The 13,371-nt window shown below is 42.4% G+C and overlaps 1 protein-coding gene across 4 annotated transcripts in view; it reads left to right on the top strand.

Annotated features, from left to right (window-relative positions):
* Positions 1 to 13,371, top strand: part of SLC35F2 (solute carrier family 35 member F2) — a 110,608-nt gene that overhangs the window by 30,173 nt on the left and 67,064 nt on the right. For 3 of the 4 annotated variants that reach the window (XM_019524643.1, XM_019524641.1, XM_019524644.1), the window contains exons 4-8: positions 5,946 to 6,105; positions 6,281 to 6,343; positions 7,724 to 7,880; positions 8,744 to 8,796; positions 9,940 to 10,094. In XM_019524643.1, the coding sequence (XP_019380188.1) occupies positions 5,946 to 6,105; positions 6,281 to 6,343; positions 7,724 to 7,880; positions 8,744 to 8,796; positions 9,940 to 10,094 (588 nt within the window). The remainder of the gene's footprint in view (positions 1 to 5,945; positions 6,106 to 6,280; positions 6,344 to 7,723; positions 7,881 to 8,743; positions 8,797 to 9,939; positions 10,095 to 13,371) is intronic. The other variant, XM_019524642.1, reaches the window with a different exon arrangement.

The following is a 13,371-nucleotide window of genomic DNA, read 5'->3' as shown; positions in this document are numbered from 1 at the left end:
TGCACAGCCGGGACAGAGTGCGGGATGGAGCTGCAAGCAGCTTGTCCGGGGGGCATGGGGAGGGGGTGGTGGCTCCCCCCAGTGCACGCACCCTGGGAGGGCATGGGGGCATGTGCCCCTGGATCTACGTGTGGGGTGAGAGTGGATTGGCCTAGTGGTGGGGGAGGGAGTGGGGCAGAGGCAGGGTCTGGGGCTGTCCAGCTGGGATGGTGTGCAGGCCTGAGCCACACGGGGGGTGGCTTCTGCAGCTACATGCACCCCCAAGAGGGTATGGGGGGCATGTGCCCCCAGACCTGTGTGGGCGATGGTGGGCTGCCACTGTGGGCTGGGGCCAGCACTGGGTTCCCGGTGGGGGCTGGGCCACGCTGCGCTCGGGGTGAGTGGTGCCGGTGCTGGGAGGGGAGGTTGGGTGGGCTATAGCGAATTTTAGGGTGGCTGCAGCCCCCCTATTACACCTCCCAGTGCCATCACTGTCCGCCCTGCTTGCAGCCCGGCCCAGCCCCCACCAGGAAGAGCCCAGTGCAGCCTCAGCTGGCAGTGGCAGCCCACCTTACCCAGCACAGATTTGGGGGCACATCCCCCTATGCCCTCCCAGGGTACGTGCAGCAGTGGAAGCCACCCCCTCCCACTCCCCTGATGAGCTGCAGCTTTGTCCTGCACTGTGCCCTGGCTCCTGCTGCTGCATGCACCCTGGGAGGGCATGGGGGGCTGGGCCAGGCTGTGCTCTGGCTGGGCGGCAGCAGTGCTGGGAGGGGGCTACACGAGGGGCTGCAGCCACCCCAAGATCCATGTGCCCCCAGATCTGTGCACGGGGGGCAGGCTGCAGCTGTGGGCTGGGGCTGGCATTGGGCTGTTCCTGGTGGGGCTGGGCTGGGCTGCACTGGGGGCAGGTGGTGGCACTGGTGGGGAGCTGTGGCAAATTTTGGGGTGGCTGAAACCCCTCCTGTAGCCCCCTCCCAGCCTTGCTGCCACCTGTCCAGAGTGAAGCCCACCCAGCCCCTGCTGGGAAGAGCCTCATCCCCACTCCCAGCCCGCAGCAGCATCCCATCCTTCCCCATGTGAATCTGTGCTAGCTGCTTGCAATCAGCCTTTCTTCCTCCAGATGCTTACAAATGGCCTTCTTTAGGATATGTGCCAGTAACTTCTCGGGTATTGAGGTAAGGTTAACTAGACTAGTTCCCTAGGTCCTCTTCCTTGTCTTTTTTAAAGAGATGCAACACATTGCCCCTTTTCCTGTGTCCTGTCTGCCAGATGCTTGGAGTGATGACCACCAGTAGCAACCACTGTAGTTCTATTGGCATGATACTGTATTACTGAACTAGAAAGAAGATCCTTTTCGTGTTTATTTCTGTGTTAGTAATAGACTGCACAAGTCTTGGCTCCTTTTATTTCGATAAATAGTAAATAATACGCTTTTTAGGATTTGCTTTTAGGAATGAGCTTCCCAAGAGAGCTACTTAAGGTAGTAGTGAACAAGGAGTGCTACTATATCAGTGCTTTACAAAGTCAAAGTAAAAAGAAGAAATATTTAGAAGAGTTGCAGTCCCCATGGTTCTGAGGGCCTGTGAGCTGGTAGTGACCCCACCAGCTGGTTTTGCATGAATCACAGTTATACTTCTTGCCAAGCTCCCAAACAGATAATTTATTCTGAGCCTTCCTCAGCAAAGGCCAAACAAATAAAAAACTTGGCCTTTCCCTTCAGGTTTAATAAATAAAATAGCCCCCTTCTTCAGGCTGTAAATCACACCTATATTATTCTTCTTTCAAAGGAATTATAGGTTGAACATTACATGTTTTAATCTTATGACATAAGTTAGCTGAGCTGATAATTGAAACCCATATTATTTGACCATGTGCTTTACAGCACAATGGGCTAGGACCATCAGTCCAAACTGGCAGAAGTAACAGATGTATTCCCATGTTTCCCCATATAGAAATTAGAGGCTGAAGAGGTACAATAACTCATCTGGTCCATCTCACTGCCAGTGCAAAAGCATCTGCTGCAGTGTAGCCTCCAACACACACCCAGGTGATTTTGTTAAACCATTTTGTGACAACCCACATATTGATATATGGGTTGCCACAACTGTGCAACAGTTGAAGGGCTAGTACAACAACTGTGAGTTTGGTGTGTCTGCCTATTGCAAGGTTTCTTGCATTTACCTAAAAAATATTTGGTATTGGCCCATGTCAGAATACTGGACAAAACAGACTTCTGGTCATCAGTTTCTGTACTTGGCCAGTGTAAGGCTGTGGCTATCTGCCACTATTGAACAGTACTTAAAATTAAAGGAAGTGCAGTCACTGTAAAAATTCTGGATCAATGGAACTTTAGATCATGCTCAGACTCTTTCCAGCAGGAGACTTCCACTCAGTGGGGAACTTCCATTTATTTTTAACAAACAAAAAGTAGAGGACATTTTCCTTTAGATAGCAGATGTTTGCACTGTAAGAAAGGAAGTGTTTTTAGATTTTACAGCATAACATTGGGATGGAAACTGCCATTTCCCTGTAAATAAAGAAAAAAAGGTCTTTAGACTACAGGTATATATATTTTTGCTTTTAGAGTCCATTCAATGCCAGTAGGAATTCATATTTTTAATAAGAATATACTTTAATCTCATAACATGACCTAACTGAGGTGACCACTGAAATGCAGCTTAACCAGGTACTTCACAGCACAATATACATAATATTGAAAGTTTTGCTTACTTACTATCAGGGTTCATTACGAATGGTTTATGAATAATTAGGTTATCAGCATGTTACAGACAGAAATAGCATCTGTTCTACATGTTTAAATACATCAGCTGATAGCATTTTATATATGGTTATGAACAATCTGTTGGCTTATTGTGATCTCTAACAATCTAATCTATAATAATAAACTATTTATTAAAACTTATTTTTATTAAATAGGTTTCCAAGGGTTGTAAATTATTATAATTGAAAAGTCAGCATAAACAGTATAGCCCAAACTGACCAAATTCAGTACATCAGGTAGATCCAGTGGAAGTCATTGTTTTCATTCCTGTAAAAAGGGAGGGTAGGACTGAACAGCAAGAGAGTTTCCTGAGGTTTTATTTGCAACAACACCCAATGTTACTAATATACTTTCAGGAGTGTCAGAGAAACTGTTCATTACTCTTGTAAGTAATCCCACTGATGTGAATGACATAGGTTCACCACTAGACTCTAGCTGCTTTGCTCCTTTTATTCTTTCCTATGCAGAAGGAGATGTCTTATAGCTGCAGACTGTGCAGTTTAGCAGACAAGTGCATAACAAAATCCATTGACTAGAAACTGAAGTTAGAAAAATTCACAGCTTGTTTTCAAGGCATAAGCAATGTGGAAATTATGATGTAGAGCAGGGGTGGGCAATTGTTTGGGCACAAGGGCCATACAGGGAGTTTTGATGAGCTGTTGTGGGCTGGGTCAGCACCCTCCTGTTCCCTCCACATCCCCTGCACCAACTCACCAAAACTCCTTATAGGACTTTGGGCGGGCGGGAGCCAGTGTTTGGGAGCAGGATGGGTGGGTGAGGCTGATCCATGCCCTGCATGCCCTACCCTAGGGGTGTGGCCATCTGCCCAGAGCAGCACAGCAGGGACAGGAATGGGAGGAAGAGCCACTGCTGGAGATGAGTAAAGCACAGCAGTACCCAGGCAGCTGCAGCCACACCGGAAACAGCCCCGCTGCAAGCTGCACATGCTGGCTGGGGCCTGGGCTGGCAGGCATGAGCTGGAACATGGTGTGGGCTGCCCTAGCGGGAGCAGGTGGGGCTTGGCCCCATGTGGAGAGCTGCGGGGGAAGCCATGGGTCAGATCCTGTCAGTTGGCAGGCTGGATCTGGGCTGTATTTTGCCCACCCCTAATGTAGAGTGTCTTCTCTGGAGCTCCTCCTGCAGTGACTACCATATGCAACGTAGAAAATATATTTGTAACTACCCGTAATTACAGACAATGGAGAAGCAGAGCTGTGAAATTTAAATAATGTGCTCTCCTCTTCAGGCAGATTAATGAGACACTTAGTTTTATGTGGTGCCAGAAACTAAAAAAATGTTTTTCAGGCTATAAAGAAGGAAAGGGGCTAGAAATGGCCATTAGGCTAGATACGAGCTCATAGGGTGAGATTTTTCCAATACAGCAGATGCTGTGTTGGAATGTGTAGCATCGTATATTAGAACATGTAGTATCAATTGATCTTAACACAGCCTAGGTAAGTCCTTATACATTTGTGATCTTCTCAAATTAGTTAAACTGGTAAGAATCCAGGGAACCAAGTCAGAAGGATTAAGAGGGTGTGATTTATGAAGCACAATTAAGATTTGAACTTGTGTTCATTCTTCATTATGCAGTCCTGCTAAGAGTTTAGCTGGAATACTCTGCATAGCTATAAACAAGTGGAAACACGGGGTTATAATGAAAATCAGACATCTTGCAGGCGAAAGGGAATATTGACCATTAAGGGTGACCAGAAGACAGAGCTTCCCCGCTCTTGCTACATACACACAGTTTCATTAGCCGCAGTTCTGAGTAATGACTGTGATATGCATGTTTTATCTGAAGCTGGTTTTGGTATTTTGAAGCAGTGCATGTGGAATATGTGAGCGCGCTGAATTCTGCTGTAGTTTCCTGCCCTGCGTGGTTCTATGGCTGCTGGTTGAGGCAGACTAGCCCAATTTCTGATCAATTCAGAAAGTGAGAGCTTTTTTCTGTTTTGCTTTGGTGAATTCAGTATAAAAAATGGGTACAATTGATTCAATGTTCATTGTGCTATTTAATTTTTGTAGTGAATTAAATTTGTTTTATGCTTCAACTGGATTTTCATTTTAAAGTGTACTGTTGGACTGAGAATGCATTACTTCATTGTACAGTACATGTTTTTTGGAGGAAATTTGGGATTTTGGAAACAGGCTGTAGAAGAAGTATTCCCCCTCCACATACCTATTCTGCATCTTTCCTTTCACTCACTTCACCTGAACATCATTTTTCCATCTTAACAATTCAGGGTCAAATCCTGGTGTTATGTGTTTTGATGAAAAGCTGGACTAACTTCATGTTCTGATAGGTTTACTCCAGCTTTACATGGTGGCATAATAGAAATCAGAATATAGCTCAATTCTGATTCCAGACAAAAAGAGACTCATATGGCTGTTACCAGATTTAGCAATTTATAGAGGCAAAAGCAAAATGAAAGGGAAAAATCAAATCCAAGGAAAACCCCTTTGTTAGGAAAGCAGGAATCAACTTGTCTTCAGCAGTGACATCTCCAAAGTGCTGATTCTTCCGGGTGAGAGGTGTGTATCCCACATGCGGATAACCCTCGTGTGTGATGGAGGGTTGCTTGGTTCTCCAGTATCCCACAGTGCTTCACTCTCCCACAGGGGAAAGAAGAGGAGAGCAGGATGGACAGCCCCTGAGCACTGTCCTTTATGCTCAGTCTTCCATGGCAGTGTGTGGAGCCTGATGGGCATGCAAGCGGTCCCAGGGCTAGAGAGAACAATTTCTTGTGTGGCTCTTGGAGTCTGGCATTGGGAGACTGGTGAACTCTCACAGGCTTCCTGCCCCGCTCTCTCCCTGACTGAATGTCATGGTGGGGAGAGTGGAGTCACAATGCCAAGAAACCCCCTATAATGCTCCCTGGCATGATTCTGAAGTGGTTTTGCAGGAGACATGGTTACAGGCTGCAGCACTTCAAATGTACATGGTCTGATGTTTCCAAATGTGAGAAACAGAGCAAGAGTATGTGACACTCGGTAATAGTGCTCCAACCTGGTTTTCTCACAAAATGGGTTTGGTGAAGTGTAGCTGATTTCCCTGTCACTTAACTAGGTTTACCCATGATCTGTACTAGCGGAGAATAAAGCTCAGTCTGTTTGCCTTGTGTTTTAAAGTTAAGATTTCTGACAGGCTTCTAATTAACCTGCTTCTCTGATCTCACAGCTACTGGACTGTTTTGGGATCCCTGTGTTGATGGCCTTGTCCTGGTTCATTCTTCGTGCAAGATACAGACTGATTCATTTTATTGCTGTTGCTGTCTGTCTTCTGGGTGTAGGAACTATGGTCGGAGCAGACATATTAGCTGGGAGGCAGGAGGGTGAAGGTAAGGAACTGGTTATCATCTGGGTCAAATGTGGAATAACAATTCTCATGGCATTCTCATTTTCAAAGGAGAGATAGAAAAGAGGAGGAAACTCCTGGTGAATAGATTTAGTTTATTTCAGGGTCAGGTTTTGAGGTTTACATCCTTCCAAACCATAGAACTTCTGTCTTTTCAGACTCCCGACGTGATGTTGAAGTCACAGGATGCTCTCCTACCTGTACTTCTTGTCCTGCAAAACGTAATGCTCCTTCTTGGTTCCTTTGTTGGCATGCACTGGCCCCTTGTTCCTTAAAGATCATGTTTGCCTTGGCATTGGTGGGGTGGCAGTATATGTTTGCTTGCAGACCTGGCTGATTTCTGCTGACTTAAGAGGCTAAGTTAAGTCCTGCCCAGTCTTTTTCACCACTCTACTGATGAGAAGGGGCCAGAAAACTGGCAGATCTTTGCTGCTGGGGATGCTGCTTGTACTGGAGAATTTTTGTGTGGCCCAGAAACCACTCTAGGGGTGATGCCAGGGAAAGTGAAGACCTGGCCAAAATGCAGTGAGTGACTAGTGGCAAGAAGACCCCTGGAGCTAGTACCCAAATAAATATATATTATTAGAGCAGCTCTAATACTTCTAGAAACTATGGAAGTCCCTAACTGGCTTCTGCATCAGCTGTCAGTGAAAATCTTAGTGGAGAGCTATCAAGGTAAATACGAGATGGGAGACAGCCTCTACCAGATATACACAGGTAAAAACACCTGTGCCTTTCCAGTAGTATTTTACTACAACCAATGCAGCCATCTCAATGTAAGGATGTCTTTTTTGCAATGAAAACACAGCATTAGTGCCGTGCAGCCTGAATGGCGTAAGTGAAGCCCGTGTTTCTTTCCTGAGATTTTTAAGGTCATCATTCTGTCATTGTTTGGTGGTAGATCCTAGATACCATATAGCATTCTTTCGCTCAGATCCTAGTGTCCAGGGACTGTCAAGTGGGAGGAAGGTTTAAATTAAGTCAAGGGGTTGACAACAATGCTCCTGTGATTGAGCAATTTTATAAGGGCACTCACCTGATGCCTGACTTGCTGCATTATGGGGGGTCCCATTAGTACAGCATAAAAGTCTTGTTTTTACAATAAAGTATGATACCTCAGATCTGCAGCACCCTCTTAAGAGCTTTCATAGACTTGAAGCTTTATTCAGGTCCTTCTGAAATCAATATATTGACTTTCAAGGGTGCTGAATCAGGTCCTTAATGCAGAAGCAGAATCAATAATCTGAAGGATGGAATTCTTTTGGAGTTCCCACAGGGCCTACACCCAACAGATGTAAATAGAAATAGACTTTACTAAATGTGGATGTTTAATTCAGAGCATGATTTAAACTTCAAAATAAAAACTAGAAGATCAGTAGGCCCTTGGGAATGGCTGGTACCTTTGGCATGATTACTCTTCGCATTGCAACCAACAGATGATCTGTCTGATCATAAGCTGTACAGACATATTTCTTCTTCCCCTCTCCTGAAAGGTGTCAGACTGATGGAAATGTTGAAAATGAGCTTGTTTTGTTTGTTTTTTAAAGAAAGCTTGAATGTATTTACAGAATTTCCCTTTCTGTGGATTAATTTCTGTACAGGAAGTGACGTGGTGATTGGAGATGTCTTAGTTCTTCTTGGTGCTTCTTTGTATGCCATTTCTAATGTGAGCGAGGAGTACATTGTGAAAAATCTGAGCAGAGTGGAGTTTCTAGGAATGGTGGGCTTGTTCGGGACTATTATCAGTGCTGTACAGCTGTAAGGATCTAATATATTTACTTTAACTCTAAGAACACACTACTGAATGATTTCTTGTCTTCCATAGAATGGTAGTATTGCTTTGTAATTAAGTCTATATTATATAATATAACTCTATATTTAACCACTTCAGGAGCCTGTGAATTTGGGTTTTCTTTTGGGAATGAGCAGCATGCATTTTATTTCCTTTTACATGTACTGCCTCTAGCACAAATGCTTCTTTATAGCACACAATTTTCTTGAAGTGCAATCCTACAAACTTTAATAAATGTAGTCTTTACTTTTGTAAATTGTTCTTTTGACTTTCATGGGAATGGTCATGGGACTAAGAACTGTTTATAGGATTGTGTTTCTTTAAAAGCTTTCCCACTGGAAACCAGCGGGAGTTAATCATTGGAAGAGGTGGTTTCCATGATTTTGTAAAATCACTAAAATTTTCTTAAGAGGAAAGGGTAGATGAAAAATAAGGCACTTCCTATATGTATTATTAAGGCTGAATTAAAAATGAAGTTATATATACTGCTGCAAGTAAATAAGTTGGAGTAAAAGACCATGCACACTTGGGCCTACTGATTAATTATATGTTCCTCGTCTGTCACCATTATAGTTAATCATTTTCTCAGATGGTATGTCAAATAGCAGCTTGAATCAAAGAAGTCAAGAGCAGTTTTTTATGTTTTGCCTTCTTTCCTTGTTTTGTGAGAGAGCATAGTAACTAGTGCTTAATAAATACTTTAGAAAAAACTTTTACAATAAAAAAATGATTTTAGATGCTGGTAGCTAAATATTCTGTTTTATTATACTTTGAAAACAATGCAATATTTTTCACTATTCTTCTTTTTTATTATTTTTTCTTTATTTAGAGCCATTGTGGAATACAGGGACATAGCTAGAATTCAGTGGAACTGGAAGATTGGTATGTGCACATTAAAGTTGTGTGTATGTTTTAAAAAAACCTGGAAGAACTAATAATCAGTTGGATATAGAACTGTGGTATATTCGTTTTACTTTATTTCATTTGCTGGTATAAAATAGAAAATATTTACTCCGTGTTTAAAACCCGCCCTGTGTTTTGTGTAAAGCCAGTGTAGGACTCAGTGAACAGGAATCACCACAGGTACTGGACCTCAAGATCCAAGGGCCCTAAAGGTCCATGGGAGTGAATTGCCTTAGCTTTAGAGGGACAGTCAGGAGAGATGTTACAATTTGGGTTCCTTTCTAACATTTTCCTTATTCCACCAACATCACTGTTAATTTGATCATTGTATTTTTTTAGCTAGTACATATTATACAGGTGCTGGAGTTGCCTCTGAGCAAAGAGGAGATATTAACTGGAGCTGTGTGGAGGAAAGAAGTTCAGTTTTGCTTGGACTCAAGATTCTGAAATTTGGCTTCATTCTGAATTAGTGGAAGTAAAAGTTGAAAAATTTGAATAATATGAAGGACAGTTCTAAAAGAAAATGCAAATATTTCAATTTAATTTTATCCCTAATACATAAACTTTCTAATTTGAACTTCAAAATTAAAAATCAAAATATTTTGTTCAGGTCTGTTCATTGTTATTGGAAATTTTTTCAATTGTTTTCCAAAAAGAACTTTGGTGAGATTGATCTTGTTGTGTGAACTATTATTAATTCAATGGAAATATGTATTCCAAAAGTCTCTGGTGAACTCTAAAAAATTAAAGTGCTAGATTTGCATGAATGAATGAAATTATTCATTTTCCAGATCTATGATACTCCAGCCCTCCTTCCTTCTCTTTGTGATACTGGTAGTGAAAGTGTTCCCCCTTCACCCTATTACTTCATTCATTATCCAGCATTTGTCTCTGTAGAAGACTTTTGTTACTTACCTTTTTTGTTTTTGCCATACATGTGAGTTGCATATAAGGGATTTTTTGTTACTTGTAATGCATTTTTTTAATTACTTGTGTTACGACTCTGTTTAGGAGCTTACTTCTTTTGATAAAATGTATGCAGTTTTTAATTCTCTAAAGAACATCAGGTTTTTTTGCTCATTATTCAGTGCTGTTAGTGTAACCTGTCCTCTTTTTTCACAGCATTGCTCTTCATGGCTTTTGCCCTATGTATGTTTGGGCTGTACAGCTTCATGCCAGTAGTGATTAAAGTGACCAGTGCCACTTCAGTTAACCTGGGCATCTTGACAGCTGATCTCTACAGTCTTTTCTTTGGACTCTTCCTGTTTTGCTACAAGGTAAGCAATCCTAATTTCATTCATGGTTTCAGTTAAGCTTCACTCTGAAACTATAAATAACATATAAATAAAGCGTAACCATTTTAACTCCTAACGGCTTGCTTATCCTTGTGAATATGTGTTGATTGTATCATTCATTTATCTCTGACAGAGTGAGTTAATCAGAAAAACCTGAGTTTAATTAACTGCATAATACTGTACCATGATGGAGGTAGTCATTTCAAATCTATTTCATGCTTCACAGAAGAAGTTGTAATCAAAGTAAGAAACAATAAATATATTAGCAAGAGCTCCTAGTCACAGACTAGTGATACTAATTCATATTTTGAGCCTCTCAGCTTGTGGGTGTTCTGTTTTAGCTCAACCAGCGAAGGAGCTCACATTCAAACTTCCTGCAAGGGTTGGGGACAAGGGATGTCCAGGTGTGAGGCTGTGGATTGGACTGATATCTAAGGGTAAATATTTTCTGCTGCAGATGTAATCAGTTAGTAGGTACGTTTCTGAGAGGAGAAGCTAGTACATTCTGTTATGTCTCTGCATAGAATTCGAGAAGCTGAAGCAAACAGACACATGTTTCTGCTGCGTATTCTTGAAGAAAGCATGCAGTTTCACTGCTCCTGTTTGGCTTGTTTCTTTTGTGTTTTAGCCACACATCCATGCTAAAAAAGACTCGTCTCTAACTGATCCGCAGTCATTTGTGGGAACCTGGCTCACTATGCGTCATTAGTCAAATGAGTATTCAGTGGCTGGAACAGCTTACTGAGAAGCTTTGAACTTTGCTTAAGAGGCTTACCTTTATTGCTAACCAAGATCATTTTCCACCCCCCCAGCAGTATGCACGGCAAGAAGTTTTATGTCAAATGATTATCTGAAACTGAAGAGCCATTTATTATGGATCTGTAGAATGAACAGTTTCCTTTTGAAGAGATTCTTACCAATTGACTTTCTGCATGAGTTTGAAGTCCAAAATTTCCACTTGCCCAGACTATTTGAGTTTCCATTAAAAAAAAAAAAAAGGACAAGTCTGAAAATGTTTCTGCTGTAACAAGTGGTTCAGTTACAGCAGCAGTTTCTGAGTCACTATCAATTGTATGCCTTGGAGCCAAACAGCTCAGATCTTAATTCAAGTAGGAATTAGACATGTCTGCGTCTAACAGTAAATACAGAGAAATAAGTAGGCTATTGGTAGGGATATATACAAAACTTCCATGCTTCAGAGTGTGAGCAACCCCTAACTATTGGGAATTTGGGAGTATCCCATATATACCCACTGTAGGGTTTCTTACATTAATTTTTTTATACATCTGGTACTTTTCTGATTAAAAAAAACTAAAAAGAACGCTGAATTTGAGAACATATTGGAATCAACTTGTAAGAGAATTTCAGGCATGTTGGAAAATGAGAGTTAACTGAAGGTCACAGTCAGTGGCTATGCGTAAGGGGTGCACATGCACCCCCTGAGAGCGCCGGTGCACCCCTTGATTGGCTGCGCTCGCTGCTTAGGTGATGGGCTGGGGGGGCAGGTGGGAGCACCAGCCAGGGAGCATTGGTGAAATTGGCCACAGTGGGGACCCCCCCTCCAGTCAGCAAAATTGGCTGTGGTGGGGACCCCCCACTCCGGTCAGTGAGATCGGCTGCGGAGGGTGAACAGCAAGATCGGCTCTCCCCCGTCAGCAAGATCGGCTCTGAGGGATTCCTCCCCGCCCCCCCCCAGTTGCTGACTAAGGTGACACCAGTCACCCATGGTCACAGTGGAAAGTGGTGGAAATAGTAGGATTCCTTGTTGAAAATCAGTGTAATTGATCAATGAATTCAAATTCAGTCATTGAATATTAACAAAGCAAGACGGAGAGGTGTTTGAAACAGCCAGATGTTTCATGGGAGAAAGGGGATCACAATGAATGATCAAGTGGTCAAGGGATTCAGTCTGTCTGGAGATGAACAACTCTATAAGCAAAGAGCTGCCATTAATTAGTAGGAAGAGTGAAAGGGAGATAGCAAAAGTCTAGAGTGATACCAATGCTACAGCTGTAGTTATCAAGGAATGCATGAGATAACAAGAAAACTATAGGCTGGGGATTTTTGCAGTGCTATTTTAGAGAAGACATTTAAAAGGAGCATTCTTCCTCTACTACTGCACAAAGATGCCAAAAAAGATGTTTCATATTGGAAAGATATATTGGACCAGAAAGAAACTATAAAAAGAAGTGCTGCTTTTGACTCTTCTTCAATAAGGGAAGATTTTCCCTGTCACCAAATGATAGCTTGTATTAGGCTCTTCAGAGGCTATTTCAGATTATATTAGTTTGCAGATCTGGCTTTTAGTCTTAGATGTAAGGCATAGGTACTCCAAAGAACTCTGCTGATTTCTGTTAACTAGAGTGGTTCTTGGCTGTGACCTCTATTCAGTGATAGTTTTGTTCATCTTTGCCATCTTGGTCCTTGGAACAAGCTCATTACATAAGGGTTTCTGGAAGGGAGCCCTTGTTCTTGTTCTTGTCTCTGTGAGATGCTGCAAACCTGTGGCTGCCATTGGGGTCAGAGGGATTTAGGATTGTTGGACTTTGCAGAATCAGAACCAGAGCAAACCTTTCAAAATACATCTTCAGCTCGTGGACCATTGCTTATTTTACATTCATAGATCTAGCATTGAGCTCAAGAAGACAAGTAAAATCAGGTAATAAATGTGACCAAGAAAAAGCAACTCTGTCCTCCTCACCCCATGGACTCCAGAGATTGACTAGGCAACATATTAGCTCCAAAGATTTTCTGCAAGTGTTTTGCTGTGTAAGCTCTTAGGAAAGAACCTATTGCAAAAATAAACACTAGGTGGAGTTACCACTTTACCCATCACATGGATTGTAACATTTAAGCTTGGTATTGAATAAAGCCTTTTTGTTTCATTTTATTTTTTTACATACACACTGATCAGATTTAACTAAAAGTAATTCCTGCAGGAATTAAAATGGGTGTGATTTGTATGTAAACAATGGCCAAGAGGATAGAATTAAAAAAACTAAACAGGAAAAAAGCCTATAGATGCTGGCAGAAGGAGGAGCTTATTTTTTTAATAAATATAAACCACTGTTATAGTTATGTGCTGGCCCCAGCAGTGTAAAAAGCTGCTCTGTCCTGGCCCCATCAGTACAATAAGCTGCCCTGGCAAGTAGCTCAGGGCTACTCGCTCTCAGGAGCTTCTGGGGCCCGGCCAGTTGGTACCTGGGCACACTACCCCTTGTGCCAGCTGGACTGCTGAAGCAGCCCTGAGAGTTCCCTG

This window comes from Gavialis gangeticus, unplaced genomic scaffold (genome assembly GCF_001723915.1).
Source record: "Gavialis gangeticus isolate Ggan-Ray unplaced genomic scaffold, GavGan_comp1, whole genome shotgun sequence".
In the NCBI taxonomy this organism is placed as follows: Eukaryota; Metazoa; Chordata; order Crocodylia; family Gavialidae; genus Gavialis; species Gavialis gangeticus.
This window is presented reverse-complemented; position numbering and strand designations above follow the sequence as displayed.